At 39.2% G+C, this 18142-nt stretch overlaps 1 protein-coding gene across 3 annotated transcripts in view; it reads left to right on the plus strand.

The window, feature by feature from the left end:
• Window positions 1-7052, plus strand: part of LOC121869678 (transmembrane protein 145-like) — a 29878-nt gene extending 22826 nt beyond the window's left edge. For 2 of the 3 annotated variants that reach the window (XM_042371223.1, XM_042371221.1), the window contains 4 exons: window positions 1005-1125; window positions 1276-1482; window positions 3218-3238; window positions 4180-7052. In XM_042371223.1, the coding sequence (XP_042227157.1) occupies window positions 1005-1125; window positions 1276-1482; window positions 3218-3238; window positions 4180-4284 (454 nt within the window). In that variant the 3' untranslated portion in view covers window positions 4285-7052. The remainder of the gene's footprint in view (window positions 1-1004; window positions 1126-1275; window positions 1483-3217; window positions 3239-4179) is intronic. The other variant, XM_042371222.1, reaches the window with a different exon arrangement.
• The last annotated feature ends 11090 nt before the right edge of the window (window positions 7053-18142 follow it).

Raw genomic sequence — 18142 nt, forward strand, 5'->3', positions numbered from 1 at the left:
ATGCTATCCAAACTTCCCACACAGTCCTCTTGCCCCTGCCAGCAAAGGAAGAGACAGTGTCACACTCACTGAATGCTTGAAGAAAAGGCAAGGCTGTGCACTTCTCAGGCCCAAGAGAACCTGCCATCTCATGGACTGAGAGGTATCTGAAGCCTTTTCCTGTGGCAAAGGCAACCCAAAGCTCAGTGATATTGAGGAGATAAAAAGCTGCTATGGCAAACACTAGAACGTCAGTGTAAACTGTGTGGATCATCACCTTGAAATAACCATGCATGGGAAAAAAACTCATGGCAAACAGTCTATCTTCTTGAAGCCCAAGAGATTTTCTGCAAGTGTCTTGTGCCATGCTCCTCCTGTGTTACGTTATGATTGTGCTGGACAACTTTTGACATAGCACACATTTGTCCCAGTTAGTTTCTGTAGCAGCTGATGTGCTAGGCTGCGGCTCATCTGATATTTTATATATTTTGGACATTGCCTTCCAGTTTAAGTGACTATCTGGAAATAGAAAAAAATATATAATTGTCACACCATCTTTTGCCATCTAACCTAACCTCATTACAGAGAAGCCCAGGAAACAACCAGCAGCCTTTCCTAAAAGTAACATGTGAGGAAATAAGCAAGTTGTGGAAGAACATAGCATAGAAGTAGACTCTCTCGTAAAAGCTGGTGGCCATTTTGTTTAATAGCTACCATGGTCCCCAGGGAAATAATATACAACGGCCTTGTGGCTGAAATTACTTAAAGACATTATCTAATAGTGTGCCAATTCCCATGCTTCTATCATTAATACCACAATTATACTATTTATTCCTCCTCTAAATTGACCTCTATAATGAACAATAATTGACCTCTATAATGACCAATAATTGATCTCTATAATGACCAATAATTGATCTCTATAATGACCAATAATTGACCTCTATAATGACCAATAATTGACCTCTATAATGACCAATAATTGACCTGTAATGACCAATAATTGACCTCTATAATCTTTCCAGGTTCTTGTCAGGGCCAGTGGTGATAATAATCAGTAACCACGTGATCGACAAGTGGGTGAGGGAGAAGGTGGTGAATGGTGTCGACCTGGGGATAACTCTCCTGGGCCACGGGTTCTTCCTGGTGAGTTACGGCTGGTGAGGCTGTGGGTGGATGGGTGGTATAACACCCTTCTGGTTCAGGATAGCACTACCACACAACCATCTCTACCACCACACAAGCACCTCTACCACCACCACCACCACCTTCCACTAACATCCACATCTTCCACAGTTCCTGACGCGGCCGAGTGCAGCCAACAGCAACTTCCCATATCATGTTCGGACGACCCAGATCATGGCACTCGAGGCCTCCACAACAGGAGTCGTCGGGAACAACACTATCGACGCCTTCTCTTCCAATCCTTACGCCCCTGACCTACAGCAGCCCAAGAACTTCACCAACTCGGATCTGTTCCATGTGTCTGGGACTGTTGAGATGGTGAGTGTGGGAGGGAGAAGGGAGAGAAAGAAGGAGGGAGAGAAGAGGGAGAGACAGGAGTGACCTACATTAATCCAAGAACTTCTCTTCCTCACGTTTGTTCCCTGTGTTTGAGAAGGTAAGTGTAGGAGGGAATATAAAGATAGAAAAAAAAGAAAGAATGAAGGGAAGAGAGGACAGGTAAAAAGGAAATGATTTAACTCCTATCTAAGAACCTTGTGGCCTCAGACCCATTCCTTGCATCTGGTGCTAGTGAGTGTGGGAGGAATGAAAGAGCTACCATACCATAGTCAGCTTTAATGGTGAGTGTTCCTGAAATATAGTGGATCACCTCAAACCCACCGGACTACTTTTGCTACATCAGAAGGGCGTGGGGGGGAGGGGGGAATTTTACTTTAGTCATTAACTCATCACTTAATATGACAGTACAGTAGAGCAAAAGACTTATATAAGAAAACCAGTTCAACATAAATTACCGATACACTGTACAAATGTCTGTCATAGAATGCTACATGTATTCAGAGTTGGAAGTATGAATATAATGAGGTGGATGTTTGATGTGGAGAGGGAACTAGGTGGAGAGGGGGGGGTGGGGTAGCTAATTGGATTACTTATTATGAATGGCACAGGTGTAAAGTCGTCAGGAAGGATGGTGTAGGGATGTTGATCGGTGGAGGAAGTACTTGAGGTGGGGAAGTGATATACAGTATACAGAGAGAGAGAGAGAGAGAGAGAGAGAGAGAGAGAGAGAGAGTACAGTATACCCGGTAATGTTTTTATGACTATATTATACAGTACTGTTATAATTCATTACCATATAGTAGACTTTTTAATTAATCATCTAATAAGCTTAATTACTAACTCTACCTGTAAGCTTGATATGTGCTTTCTTTTACTCGCCTTTAAGTTTATTATTATCACCTGTAAGCTTAGTATTTCTTCCTTATGAGGCCAGTTCGTGTGTGTGTGTGTTGCCGATTTTAGGGGACAGAGGCATGTAATAAGGGAATCTCTCTCTCTCACTCTCTCCCTGCTTCACTCTCTCTCTCTCTCTCTCTCTCAAGTAGTATCATGTCAGCTTTGAACCTATATTCTAGCCCCTTAAGCTTACTTCAGTCTCAATGTAAAGCTGATCTTCCTATTGTGAGATTATAATCAACTGTAAGCTTTTTTTCCCCTCCTTCAGCTTAATGTAACTTCCTATGGGCTTATATTACATACCAATACCTTTCAAGCTTATTGCCTGTAAGCTCATGATAATTAGTATAAAATGAAGCTTATAATAATTACATGAAGCTTATTATATGAGTGTGTAATAACTTCAAAGCTTATTGTTATGCCTACTTGTTAGAATATAATATTTACACATTAGCACCTATTAGCTCCAAGTAAGCTTATTGTATAACGTTTTAAGCTCAGTTAATCTCTTCTTTAAGCTTATTTTAACCACTTATATGGTAATTACATCTACATGAAGCTTATAATACTGACTCTTAAGCTTAGTCATACTCCTCTTTAATCTTATATATCTGCCTGTAGTGTATTTTATCATCCTCAGCTGTAGACTAGTCATATATACCTGTAAGCTTGTTATACTTAATGTTAAGCTTGTAATAACTACTGTTAAGCTTTTTACTGTAATGTATGCCTCATTTCCTGGTAAGCTTAGTTACTGTTTGATCTGAAAGGTTTAACTGATGTACTAAGATAGAGAACTGATGCTCATTTGTTTCAGATGCCAGATGACCTCGCCATGGTAAGCCACCCAGTCAACACATACATGTGTACTGTATGTGTACAGTTGCCTGTATTTGTTGTGTTTAAGATCACGTTACATTTTGTTAGTTGGTGCTTTTATTGACAGCAAGGGGACCTGGTGTGAGAAGTGTGATGTTATAGGGCAGTGGAACATGGTCAGTTAATATGCAGGTTTGAGCTTACTGAAAGGAGAATGGTGAGGTGGATGTGTAATGTGATACTGAAAGATAGGAAACCCTGTTCAGAACTAAGAGGACAACTGGGTACTGTATTAAGAGTATTGGCGAGGTTATGCACAGAGATAATGTTGGTTGAGATGGTTCAAGGAGACCAACTGGGTCAAGAGGAGCAGAAGTGTGAAAGTGGAGGGAAGGAGAGCCAAGAATAATATTAGAGAAATTACCTCAGAAATAAGAACCTGGTAAGAGGGGCTGCAGCATAGAGAGCTGCCATCAGGTATTCACAGCTAACCCGTGCAAGCATGGAAAATGGTCATAGAACAACGATTGTGAATTATTTTTACATGTTATATATTAATTAAATTTCCGTTTTCCTCATAAAATATTTTGAGAAACCCTGAAACTACATAAAGAATTAATTTACACTAAATATATTACAAATTTCTATGTTAGGTTAGTGCTGTACCAGTAAATGCCTTTGTGGTACCATAGTTTTTTGTTTACATAAACACTTTACATTTCTAAAAAGAAATGTAAGAGTTGATTATTATGTAGATGGCAAGTTTATGCATTGGCTTTACTGTAAGTTAATCTTGCGATATATAACTAAATGCCCTCAATCAGAATCTTCCATCCTTACTTTGGGGAGTTAAGCCGATGTATGTACATAACTGTTCTTCAATAAAACTTGGACAGTACTGCATATAATTACCTGGTCGTCATATATTCATGAACGAGATGATTATATTTTCACCCACAGAGACCTCTGCCAGGACCCAGAAGCATTGTGAAGGACGACAAAAGTTTCCCTCATCACTCGCCAAGTGAGCCACCAGCTGTGTTTCAAGGAAACCTTTCCACTTGACTACTCTCACTGACACACCTCCAACATTACTCAAGATATTTTCATATTGTGTATACCTGTATGTACAGTACTGTATACTGTACTGTACTTCCATTACTGTTGTCTGCCAGACCATGGTGGCTTCCATCATGTCTCCCTGCACAATGTGTGTCTATAAACCATTAATATAAGACAAAATGCACAACACAAACAGAAACTAGTTAGAAATTGTTCCAATATCACCTGAGATGTGTTTTGAGAGAAGGAATAACTGCACTATATAGTGATAAGTGTACAGTACAGTAGTTATATTTATTAGTGTTCTGGAGGCCATGATAAAGTTGAGTCATAAGAAACCATATGATTCACATTGTACAGTATATGGAATAAGCACACAGTTCTTTTGGTTATAAATGTACATATATAATTGTTAAAAGTAATGTAATTTGTTATGTACAGTAGGTATTTAGTTTACATTGTGGCATGATGGGTAGTGTTCCAGACCTGGATGAAGTTGAAGGGATAATGTACTGAGAAGATGGAGGACTGGAAGGGAAGAGTCAGACCAGTAGTACAGTATTTAGATACACATTGTCACTAGAAGCTCTCCACATAAAAGGTTGTGTAGTGATGAAAAAAAAACAGAGATGGATGGTGAAACAAGTACAGTAAAAAGTGTGAATGGAAGTGATTAGTTGAAGATGAAATTAAAACCCTGTTTGATGTAATCTGTGAAAATTAACACAATCCTGCAGTTTAATGAGACACTTACAATATGAAAATAACAATGAGCACTGGTTGGGGACCACCATTTTGTTTCATAGATAAAAGATTAATGTAGTTCATGTGAATATTGGTATAATTTTCTGATGCACGGTGTTAAGACAATCAATCAATTTAATCTTGAAAAGTATCTCCTCTTATACTGTCAAAAGTAATGAGGAAATGAAAAGTAGATTACCTAGGTGTGATTTAACCCTTTGAGGACAGTCTTAACCCTTTGAGGACAGTCTTAACCCTTTGAGGACAGTCTTAACCCTTTGAGGACAGTCTTAACCCATTCAGTAAGTAAATATCCACTGAGTAAAGTGACTTAGACCCTGAATACAATGTTACTGTATCACACTCAAGGAATGGGTTTTTGTGCTGAAAGGTTGTAGATATCTTACCCAAGGGATTAATTATTGTATTTAAAAGGTTAAGGTAATTTCTGAACTGGGCTAATTATTTGTACTCAAGTTGGCATCATACTGAAGAAGTGAATTACAGTGATATACTACAAACACTAGTACAAGTTATTATGTAGTACAGTCATGGTAGTTTAACTTTTGTAATGTAATGGAAATTTACACATTCATGCAAACAGAATAGATCTTGAGAAAATTATGTACAAATGTCATTACTTTTAAGTCACACACGTGCACATACCTGGTAGTATTGTTTGTATCCAGGCCACAGAAAGGAGGAAGGGTATTTTAGTTTGTATGTAGCGTGTGGTGAGGCCTTCTGTGCCTTATTATTTTTCTTTGTGCTGAAGTTCATTATTGAATAAAGCCTTTTAGAAGAGGCCTATCTCTCCTTATCCACCCTGAAGCACTTCTTGGTGTATGTGGGTACATGTGTGGATGTGTGTGGGTCTGTGTGTGTCACTACTCCACAGACATATTGATCACTATCATTCATAAGCACTTCCTCTGTACAGACAGTAACAGGGGCTGCCTGGCTTCCTTGATTAGTGGTCGAGTGACTTAGACCATTATATGGGACCAGATTATAGATTTAGGTCATGAGGCAAGGATCAGCATAGTGTAGTGTGGAGGTATAGGTATAAACAATCTCATAGGAATATATTGCATTTACAATTATGCTCAGTTTGTAAGATTTAAGTCGAGAAATATGTTCAAACTGTTTTTTCAGCTATAGGTGGGAATAAGACTTTATATATCAAGTATGAATGATATGTTTGAGTGCAGTTTGGTTACTTCATACACTGGAATAAGCACGAAGGTTGTAACTGAGTGCATGTCCAATGGCGTGCAGTTTGGTTACTTCATACACTGGAATAAGCACGAAGGTTGTAACTGAGTGCATGTCCAACTGCTATACAGTATGTGCTGCAGAATATTATGACACTGAATCTTGGTTTATTTTCAATTAATATAATTTACTTTTACTCGTGTAAACAGACCAGGAGGTGACACTATAGTAGATACCGGGTATATATTTTGCCAAATACATTGTGAATTTGTATCATATTTATAAATGTTTCTGTACATAAATAGCCAGACCATAAAAAAATCACTGTACCTTATATATTAATCGCTATAAGGCTCTATAAGTACTACTGTTTATGACTATTAAGGGGTTATATCATGTGTTCAAACTTGGCATGATAGGTATTTCAGGACCTGTGTGTGTAGAGAGATGATAGCTACATGTATTGTCTCTATGGGCCTAAAAATTAACATAATGTCAACTTAAATCATGTTCAAAATCTGAGATGTTTTGAGGAGATTAACTGTATTGTATCTTTCCATCAGAAAATTGAGTCTGTAGTAAAGTATATAAACTATTGGTTAATATAGTTCCTGGTTGTGTACATCTCAGAGTATTAAGAGAGTTGTGGATCAAACTCTCACAAGACCATAATATCCTGTTTGGCAGAAGTATGGAAGAACAAAAGATCCCTAATGACTGGAAATTAACATAAATGAGTTCCTATATTAGAAAGTGCGGTAAATATTTGTCCATTGGCTGTCCTCAGGTTTTGGTATGAGAATTTTTTGGGTGTGTTTTACTCGAATCTTATTTCGTGTGCAAAATAGTTTTTTTTTGCCAAAAAATTAATTTTCATTTTAAACAAACACCACTAATTTGCAAAAAAAAAAATGGAGGTCAGATTTGAGTAAAAAAAAAAAAAAAACTATTCTCATCCCAAACAAACCAACCTAACCTAACTTACACGAAAATAAGAACAAAAGAATGGAGGAAACTGCAGCGGGCCTATTAGCCCATACTGGGCAGTCCCATTTACACCCAACCCCTATTGCTCATATATCCATCCAGCATATTTGAGTTAATGATGATGTTTGGTAACTTGTTCCACTCATCCACTATATTTCCAAACCAATAGTAGCCTATTTCGCGCCGAAATCTAAGTTTGTCTAATTTAAAACCATTGTTACGAGTTCGCTCCCGGTTGGATAGTTTGAGTACCTTTGTTATATCGCCTTTGTTTAGCCCTGACTTCCATTTATACACCTCTATCATGTCGCCCCTCGCTCTACGTCTCTCAAGGGAATGCAAATTAAGATGCTTTAACCTGTCTCTGTACTCAAGGCTCCTAATGCCCGGGATTAGTCTTGTCATTCTCCTCTGAATTCTTTCTAAGGATTCTATATCCATTCTGTAATACGGTGACCAGAATTGAACTGCATAATCAAAGTGAGGTCTCACAAGCGCAAGATATAGTTTTAGGATAACCTCTCTAGTCTTGTAACTAACACCCCTTTGTATTAACCCAAGTACTTTATTAGCCTTGTTTCGAGCAAATACACATTGTTTACTTGGCTTAAGATTCCTATTTATCATTACATCTATAACTTTCTCACAGTCGGATTTCTCTATAACATCGTTGTTCATCTGGTATCCGGTTACTCGGTTTACATCTCCTATACTGAGTACTTTACATTTGTTCACATTGAATTTCATCTCCTATTTTTCAAACCATTCAAAAAATTTGCTTAGGTCTTCTTGTAGTTTTGTGGAGGCCTCGTCAAATTTAATTACACGCCCTCTTTTAGTGTCATCAGCAAATTTACTTATGTTGCTGTCTATGCCGATATCTATGTCGTTTATGTATATAATAAATAATAATGGTCCAAGTACTGAGCCTTGGGGTACTCCACTAGTGACGTTACCCCAATCGGATTTAGTGCCGTTAATGCTCACTCACTGTTTCCTGTCCTGTAACCATGCCCTAATCCATTTTAGAATATCTCCTTCAATGCCATGAGCCTCCGCTTTTCTCATTAGTCTTTCGTGGGGGACTCTGTCAAAGACTTTGCTAAAGTTGAGGTATACCACATCATAATCATGTCCATCATCCACTGATTCGAAAACAGTTGAAAAGAATGTTAATAGATTGATTAGACATGGATGCCCACTTGTTGAGAATCATTGTCAACTTGTGCTTCTCCAGGTGATTTCGAATAGAGTTTGAAATTATTGCTTCTAGTAATTTGCCTACAATTGATGTTAAACTGATTGGACAGTAGTTAGAGGATAGTGATCTATCTCAATTCCTGAAAATCGGTATTACATTCATTATCCTCCAGGATTCTGGTACTACACCCATTTTTAAGGACATGTTAAACAAGTTTGCTAAGGGCATACTAAGCTCTTCCTTACAGTCCTTTAATAATCTGGCAATATCTCATCGGGACCTGGTGACCTATTAGGCTTTAGTTTGTCTATTTGCTTACTAACATTGTTACTAGTCACTACTATCTCGCTTAATCTATTTTCTTCACTATCTCTGTACCTATATAGTCGGTGCCTCGGGTATCATGTTTAAATTTTCGGTGGTAAAAACTGTTGAAAAATATTTATTCAGATTATTGCTCATTTCTCCGTCGTTATCAGTGTGCTCGCTGGTATCTGACTGTATTGGTCCAATTTTTCTCGTGTTTTAGCTTGATACATTTGAAAGAATCCCTTGGGGTTTGACTTCGCCTCCCTTGTTACCTTCAGTTCAATATTCCTCTTTGCTTTTCTTATCTCGGTCTTAAGCCAACTGGTTACTGGCTCGGAGGTAAACTTCACCACGATTTATTCTTCTACCTAAAGCCTTCCTTTGTCCAATAATATTCTTTATATAATAATTTATCCATTTAAGGTCATTGTTGTTTGATCTGCGTTTTCTGTGTGGTATGCTCTGCCTTTGTGCATTAAGTAACTCATTATGTAAATTGTTGTGGAACTCGTCAACCTCAGATCTCGTGATCAGGTCATCCTCATCTGTCATATTTTGTGAGGTTATCGTTGTCAGGTCACCAGGTAAGGTGAGGTCGCCCTCTGGGTACATTGTGTGAGGTCATGTAATTCACCCCCAAGTGTAATACCCCTTCTCTCAGCTGCCTCTTCAAACTATCAAAGTTTGCCCTTCCAAAATCTGGGATTTTAATGGAATTTTCCTTGTGACTACCCTCAAATTCTAATTGGAATGTTATTTCTTTGTGATCGCTGTTAGCAAGTTCGTTCCCTACCTCGACATTGCTAATGAGGTTTTCTCTGTGTGACAGAACTAAATCGACTATATCATTACCCCGGGTGGGTTTGGTTATATGTTGACTCAGGAAACGGTCCTGGATTGTTTCAAGAAAATCCTCTGATTCTGAGTTACCCTAAAGGTCAATCCAATCTATTTGGCTAAAGTTAAAGTCGCCTACTATACAGACTTTACTATGTATGGAAGCCCTGCGCATTTCATCCCAAATAAGTCGCTCATTAACTCTATCAAGATTAGGAGGTCTATTTATTACTCCTATGATTAATTCTATCCAAATTGTTTCTGTATTTAGCTCAGTTTTTATTTCGTTATTTATTTCGCACTTCAGATTAACCCTGACATAGATTGCTACTCCGCCTCCTTTCCTGGACGGCCTATCGGTATGGAATAATTTGTAACCTGGAATTTGGTATTCGACAGGTAACTCACGTGAGTAATTTTATCCATGTTTCGGTGAATGCTTGTATATCGATTTTTTTCGGTACATACCAATGCCCGAATTTCATCCACTTTGTTTCTTATACTTCTACTGTTTGCGTTGTGTAGACATTTAAGTCAGTCGTGTTTCCTCTCTTTGAAGCGTTTAGGTTTTAACTCCCTGACTAATTTAGTTTTGTCATCATTCCTAGCACTATTTCCCTGTAACCTTTCACTTTGTTTACCTGCTCCCACTGCAGTCTCCTCCACTCCCATGCCCCCATGTTCCACCTAGCGAGGAGGAGGAGGAAAGGAGGAGACAATTGACTCTTAAGTGAGCAGTATAGTTTCAGGTAAGCAGGATGAGAACCTGCGGACAGACAACTGGACGAATATTAACCAAAAGGACAATCGCTATTCCTTAAGTAATTACAGGCCATTGAGTTTGATTTACATATACTCCAGTACATACACAGGTTTACAAAATAGTATTCATACCAATGTTGAACCCCTGATGTGTGACCCATAAAGAAGAATAAATCAAGCGAAATCTTCACCATATATGTTGATCAACTTGAGGAGTCATATGTGAACTATGCAAATAAAATTATGCACACAGTTCGGGTCTCACTAATTTCCCTGAATAACTTGGCATCGCACACAAATATTAATAAAATTTTTACTAATAATTATAATGTTGCCTCTTTAATTAATCGGTAAGTAAATATCCTTCAAAAATATGATTAAAATAATGAAAAGCAACAAAATAAAATTAGAGAAATCATATGGGAGATTTAATTACCTGTATTTACATCGGTTAGTCAAGAATACCCAGATAACGTTTTCTTTGCTTATGTCGCTAAGGCACAAAAACTAAGTTACTTTAAATTAGTCAATATAGAAGTTATTATTAAGATAACTTAAGTTGGTTTTTATTTTCAATTTTCGCTTCATAGTAGTAATAATTTCTTGGCTAATGATTTTCGTAGTACTGTTGCTTATAACATTACTTAAGTTGGGGGTTTAATCATTGCTGTTTTCTATGACACCGTATATACCTGACCATGTGCTGCTTTATGGGGGATTTTTTCACGACTATAATTTTTTATTTCTATTTAGTTGTGGTAAATTTAAACTGATGTAAAATTATGATTAAAAAAATAGTAAGCATTAAATTGATTTAACCAAGAAAAGACCACGATAGATAGACAGGATAATCTACACATAGTGGTCAATGGTCATGTAAAAGTTTGTCAATAATGAGACATGCTTTTACTAAATATCTATCTATCTATCTATCTCTTATCTATGACGAAACAAGTGACTGAGCAGTCAGTACTGTCAGTGTTGTATTTGAACTAGTAGTGTGTGGAAGTGCTGACAGTGACAAGATGAATTGGCAGTGACAGAAGGAAGTGACTGTTATGTGAAGGTGACAAACGCGGACGACAGTGACAGTGTTATGTGAATAAGACAGTGACAAATGAAGATGACAGGAGCAGCTGGCATGTGGCAGGTTTCCTCCTTGACTAACACTGGACAATAAAGCATATAGACAGGTAACAAAGAACAGACCAACAGCCCAAACGGATAATAAGCTGACAAGTTATGGAATACTAAAATAAATAAATAAATTAGAAAAGTAGCTCAGAAAAGACAAGGGAAAACGGGTCTAAGGTAAAGGTTTGGTCTGGCCAGTAGCGAGGATCATTGGCGATGTGTCGTAAACAGACAGACGATGGACGCCAGTAGCTGGGTGTCGGTGTGTTCCTTAACCTTTTATGAATGAAACACGCTTCATTTAAGTGTTAAGTGTTGATATTATAATATGGTATCCTCGACGTTGACTTCTAAGTGAATTTAAGTACCTATTTGTTGTGATATTTGTTACGAGGAGCGAGGTTTCATCATCGGTTGTGGACGGCCGCCTTGTCTGGTACACCAAAGAGGTATGTACTGTATTATGTGAGGTTAAAGAAACTTTAACCTTAATATATAATGGTCATACTTGGTCACGGTTACACATCTGATTGCATGACATCAAGAAAAATGGTTCAGGTTCATGTATTTTATACGGTTCAAGATTTTTATTGTCTCTATTAGATCTGCCCTGTTGTGTCTTGTCTGAAGAAGTGTCAGTTCTCAGGACCTCAGCCTACCGGGATAATCAAGCTAACTTAGTTCCTGAATCATCTTAGTTGCTCTGTGTTGCACCTTTTCTAGGGATGTTAGGTCTTTCTGGAGGAAGTGTTTCCCTGCCTGTGTACAGTAATCCAGATGGGGACACTTGAGAGCCTTTTAAGATGAAGGAGCATTTACTTCTCTTTGTATTTGAAGGGACTATTTAACTTACCTATATGTTGGTTGACTTTCCTCACTGTTGCTCCTACTTGTTACGCTGCCTCCATTGACTGATCCATCACAATGCCAAGATCTTTTTTTTTTAGTAATTATTATGTAGTGACTATGCACAGAACTCTATATCGATTTTCATATAGGGAGATAGAATTAAAAAATACCATAAGATGGGGTAATTATGTACAGTGTTTGAGGTTTTTAAAGGTGCACTTTAAATTTGAAGGCTAAAAGCATATATTAAGTAAGCTATTGGTGTGTGAAGTAATGGGCGATCCATATACCTGTAGTATATGTGAAGAGAAGATTTATAGGTGTCCGAAGTCACATAAGAGAAGGGGTGACTTTGGACATCAGTGTTAAATCAGTGGCTTTACTGTACCTGTTAGAATCTGGCCAGACAGTCTGGGGGTGGCCTTGGGCATCAATGAATAATGGCCAAAATCTGCAGCAACAAAATTATATATGCAGTAAAGAATAGGTCAAAAAGGGAAGCAGAGTCAAAAGAAAGGAAAACTTTTCAAGAAAATTGTATTATGTGAAAATAAAATGCTTCAGTGTTTGGTTCTGTTAGGAGCTAATTTTTTAACTTTATACATTAGGAGAGAGAGAGCAAAAAAAATTTAATACCCGTAGTGGACCGCTGCCCAATATGCTTGTTCGTGTATCACCCCCGGAGCTGTTGATTAGTTCTATCATTGTTTCATTATCATTACCATGGGTAATGTCATTACAGTACTGTGCAATTTTTATATCATGCAGTCATGCAAATATGTGTGAATAATATTTGATTTGTGCCTCCCAAGTAATTTTTGAGCTGCCCGAAGTCACTACAAGTCGAAGACAATTTTCATATACCTACCTCCATTTAAGTCACATTTTCAGGTAGCTATATCGGATATATCAAGCATCCCAGGTTGTTTCTAAATTTAAAAAATAAACATGTATCTAAAATTTTCACGATCAGTAGATACATATACAGTACAATATTACTCTGTGTGCTCTGGTACACTCCTGCTAGAGAAACTTTTGCTACATTTAAAATTTTGGAGAAAATGGATTTTAATTATTGACCTCTATTTATTACTTACACTTTAAACTAGCAAATGATATACTCATATATGAAAACTACATACAAGTAGCTAGTTAGGGCAACATTTTCATAACAAGAAACCTTTGCTTGTTGTAACTCTCTATGAGCTGCACCTTTTTAACTTTTATTCAGAATTTTTGTTTGAAGTCGCCCCTGTACCAGTTGCCCCATCTTATGGCCCTAACGCTATAGCATTTTTGTTGGAAATTAATTTTTCCATATTTTTTTTTTTAGATTTAATTTAAAAAAAAATGTAACTTTGATCGCAGAAAGTGGGCAGGGCTTTTAAGTAGAGGGAAGTGCTGGATAAAAACTTTTTTTTTTGCTGAACCAAAATATCATAAAAAATGTAACCAAATGACTCTCAGATATCAGTACTGTACATGTCTAACCTAACCCCAAAACAGAAGGACCTAACCTAACTTCCTATCCAGGGGGGACTCTAACCAAACCTAACCAGACAAGACAAAAGAAAAACAAAGGAACTTAAAGAACTAAACCTGAAATCGAAAGGTAAAAAATACTTGAAAAATATAAATTTCCGACCAAAATGTGAGTACTGTAAGTATATGCCCACGTGTATCATGTGACATGGACAGTTATGCTGATAGGCTAAGAAGTAAATAATGTAGTACAATATATCCCCATGAACTTGTACTTTTCTAAGTGATATAAAGAAGTAAAATTAACTAAAAAATATAGGTTTCCGACAAAAGTGATACAGTACAGTATGTATAGCGTAAAGTATTCTAATTTATATTTTCTCTATCTCAAAACAAAAATCATTACAGTATAGAGTTCCGTGTATGGTCATTACCGAACAGTAACTCTTTTTTCTTATCAATAAAATCAGGAAAGTGTCATTAACCTTTAAAGCCCGGGTGACATTTCTCTATTTACTTAATTTTCGCAGCACAGCATGAATGTCCAGGCGGGACAAAGGACTGTAGTTTGTATGAGATATTTATTTACTTGGCAACTCAACTCACACATAATCTTTGTCTCAAGTCTAGTGTCCAGTTGCTCACCATCTATCATGAATGATGCATATCCTACCCATCTCATGAACCATCTCTCGTCCCTCCACACCCTTGACAGTACAGTACCATAGTGCTATTCACCAAGAGATGCATGATTTAAGTGGCAGTGATATAGTATTGGGTGAGAAAGACGGTGATGGGGGAGGAAACAGCCCCACATGAAGAAGAGTTTGTTGAGGGGGCCAGCGGTGAGGACAGTGATATAGACAATGGTGCTCACTTACCACCCCGCCACAACATCAACCACCCCCTCGGCGAGGCCATGGTGGCTGTGGTGACCCTTGACACACGGGACCACATGCACGCCAGCCACAACACTACTACTACTACTTTGCTGTCACTTGGAATCGAGTACGATGATCATCTAGCTATGAGATAATGATAAGAGTTATTAAGGATGTCACCTTCGTTGGAATTCTGACTAGAGAGGCCGATATGGGACCGGTAGGGTCATTCACAGATGTTGTACAAGTGGAGGGCTACTTCTAGTGCGGGAGGGGTGGCGGCCGGCAGTGTTTTCCCGGCGTTGGCACTTGTCTGCCTCGGTTTGTAATCGGGCTAATTCGAAAGTATTGACACATTTTCGTGTGGTGATCCTCCAGGCGTTACGCTACAAGAGTAATCAGACCCAGGTGAGGGGGTCGATTTGACACTTTTTCAAGTTTGTCTTAAGACTATCCTTATACCTTTTCAGTTGCCCACCAGCGTTACGTTTACTATTTGTTAGGTGTCTGTAAAGTAGCTGCTTTGGCAGTCTACTGTCGTCCATGCAGGTAACATGGCCAGTCCAACGTAGTTGTTCATGGATAATGGTAGCCTCAATGCTCCTACAGTTGGTGTCAGCGAGAATACTGGCATTTGTTCTTTTGTCTTCCCAGCGAACTCGGAGGGTGGAACATAGACAACGTTGGAGAAAGTTTTCAAATGCATTGAAGTGTCTCCTGTATGTGACCCATGTCTTGCTGCCACATTGCAGAGTGAGGAGGACCACTGCTCGATATGTCTGCAACTTTGTAGATAATTTCAGCTCTCTACAGCTGAAGACACTGGTACTGAGTCTGCCAAAGGCTTGAGATGCTCATCTGCTCCGATGTTAAATCTTTTCATCGATGTCCTTGGTGGTGGACAGGTGGGAGCCGAGATACTGAAAGTGGGTAACATTAAAGAGGGTAGTACTGTTAAGCTGGATGGATGGTGGAGGTGTGGCTGAACCAGGGTCAGGCTGAAAGAGAATCTGAGCCTTACACACATTCACCTCAAGGCCAAAATGTGCATATGCATTTGCGTAGGTGTTCAGGATTTCCTGTAGGTTGCATTCAGTGTGAGCAACAAGGGTGAGGTCGTCTACATACTGAAGTTCAATAATGGAAGCTGCTGATACCTTTCTTCCTGCCTGGAGTTGTCGTATGTTGAAAAGTCTCTTCATCCGGTACTGGATGTCCACCTCTCTGGCTAAATTGGCACTGGCACAAGTAAGGAAGGCAGCCAAGAAAATGGAAAAGAGAGTTGGTGCCAGTACACACCCTTGTTTAACCCCCGTTTAGATGGGGAAGAACTCAGACTGGATGCTATTGTGCAGGACACTGTCGTTTATGCCATCGTGGAGTTGCCTTACAATGGTTATGAATTCTGGTGGGTAGCCAAAATGACAGAGGGCTTCCCTGTTGACTGAGTCGAAGGTCTCGGTTAGGATGAAAACCATGTACAGGTCATGACGCTGTTCTCTGCACTTTTCCTGTATCTGGAGGGCAGCAAAGATCATGCCAGTGGTGCCACGTGATGGTCTAAAGCCACATTGAGATTCTGGAGGAAGATTTCTGCCTCAGGAAGAAGTCGGTTTCGGAGGACTCGGGCAATAATCTTGCCAGCTATGGACAGCAACGAGATCCCGCAGTAGTTGCCACAGTCTGACCGGTCTCCCTTGTTCTTATAAACATTGATGATGGAGGCGTCCTTAAGAGCTTGGAGGATTTCCTTCCTTTCCCATATATTCTCCAGGAGAGAGTGGAGACGGCTGGTAAGCAGAGGTCCTCTTGCTTTATACATCTCGGCTGGGATTCCATCAGGCCCTGAGGCTTTGTTATTTTTCATCTGTTTGATGGCAGTAGCTACCTCATCCAGGGATGGAGGATAGATGAGGTGGATCAGCTCTGGATGTTGAGGGACCTGCTGGGTAGTCAGGACATCCACATCAGTTTTTCGGTTAAGCAGTGAATGGTAGTGCCCTTTCCAGTGCTGAAGGATGCCTTCTTCGTCTTTAATTATGGAGTTACCGTCAGATGAGCAGAGGGGGGGCTGTGCCATGAGTGATTGGTCCATAAAATGTTTTAGTGGAATTGAAAAAAATTTGCAACTTGTGTTGATCTGCAAGTTTTTGCATTTCACTGCTTTATTTTTAAACCACTTATTTTTTAGTTTGCAAAGTTCGCACTGGACTTCCACTTTCTTCTTGCAGAAGGTATCAGCTTTGGTCCGAGACTGAGGGCTGTTCTGCCAGTCAGTAAAAGCAGCACGTTTTTCATCGATGAGTACATTGATTTCCGGGTCATTTTCATCAAACCAGTCCTGGTGTATTCTTTCGATCTGTCCGAGGGTATATAATTTGTGTTTGTTATAATATACAATATAACATTCAACTCTTGGTGGGTTAGAGCGGGAAAAAATAAATCTAGATAAGGAATAAATTGGCCCTTGTGTGAGAAATTAATCTTAGTGTTGTGTTTACATTACAGTTGGGAGGACGAGAGTAACTATGAGTGGCAACAACCTCTCCCCCAGTGCCTCCTTGGCCCCCATCACAGGCTCTGCCACAGGTTGGTGACACTGACTCTGTTTTTCACTGTTTGGGATTATTTTTGTTATCAATATTGTACAGGTTAATTTGATCCTCTCTGTACATGACCCGAGTCTCTCAATCGTCTCTGTACATGACCTGAGTCTCTCAACCATCTCTGTACATGACCTGAGTCTCTCAATCATCTCTGTACATGACCCGAGTCTCTCAATCATCTCTGTACATGACCCGAGTCTCTCAATCATCTCTGTACATGACCCGAGTCTCTCAATCATCTCTGTACATGACCCGAGTCTCTCAATCATCTCTGTACATGACCCGAGTCTCTCAATCATCTCTGTACATGACCTGAGTCTCTCAATCATCTCTGTACATGACCCGAGTCTCTCAATCATCTCTGTACATGACCTGAGTCTCTCAATCATCTCTGTACATGACCCGAGTCCCTCAATCATCTCTGTACATGACCCAAGTCTCTCAATCATCTCTGTACATGACCTGAGTCTCTCAATCATCTCTGTACATGACCCAAGTCTCTCAATCATCTCTGTACATGACCTGAGTCTCTCAATCATCTCTGTACATGACCCGAGTCCCTCAATCATCTCTGTACATGACCCAAGTCTCTCAATCATCTCTGTACATGACCTGAGTCTCTCAATCATCTCTGTACATGACCCAAGTCTCTCAATCATCTCTGTACATGACCTGAGTCTCTCAATCATCTCTGTACATGACCCGAGTCCCTCAATCATCTCTGTACATGACCCAAGTCTCTCAATCATCTCTGTACATGACCTGAGTCTCTCAATCATCTCTGTACATGACCCAAGTCTCTCAATCATCTCTGTACATGACCTGAGTCTCTCAATCATCTCTGTACATGACCC

The sequence above is a fragment of the Homarus americanus genome, unplaced genomic scaffold (assembly GCF_018991925.1).
Source record: "Homarus americanus isolate GMGI-L3 unplaced genomic scaffold, GMGI_Hamer_2.0 scaffold23578, whole genome shotgun sequence".
NCBI lineage: Eukaryota > Metazoa > Arthropoda > Malacostraca > Decapoda > Nephropidae > Homarus > Homarus americanus.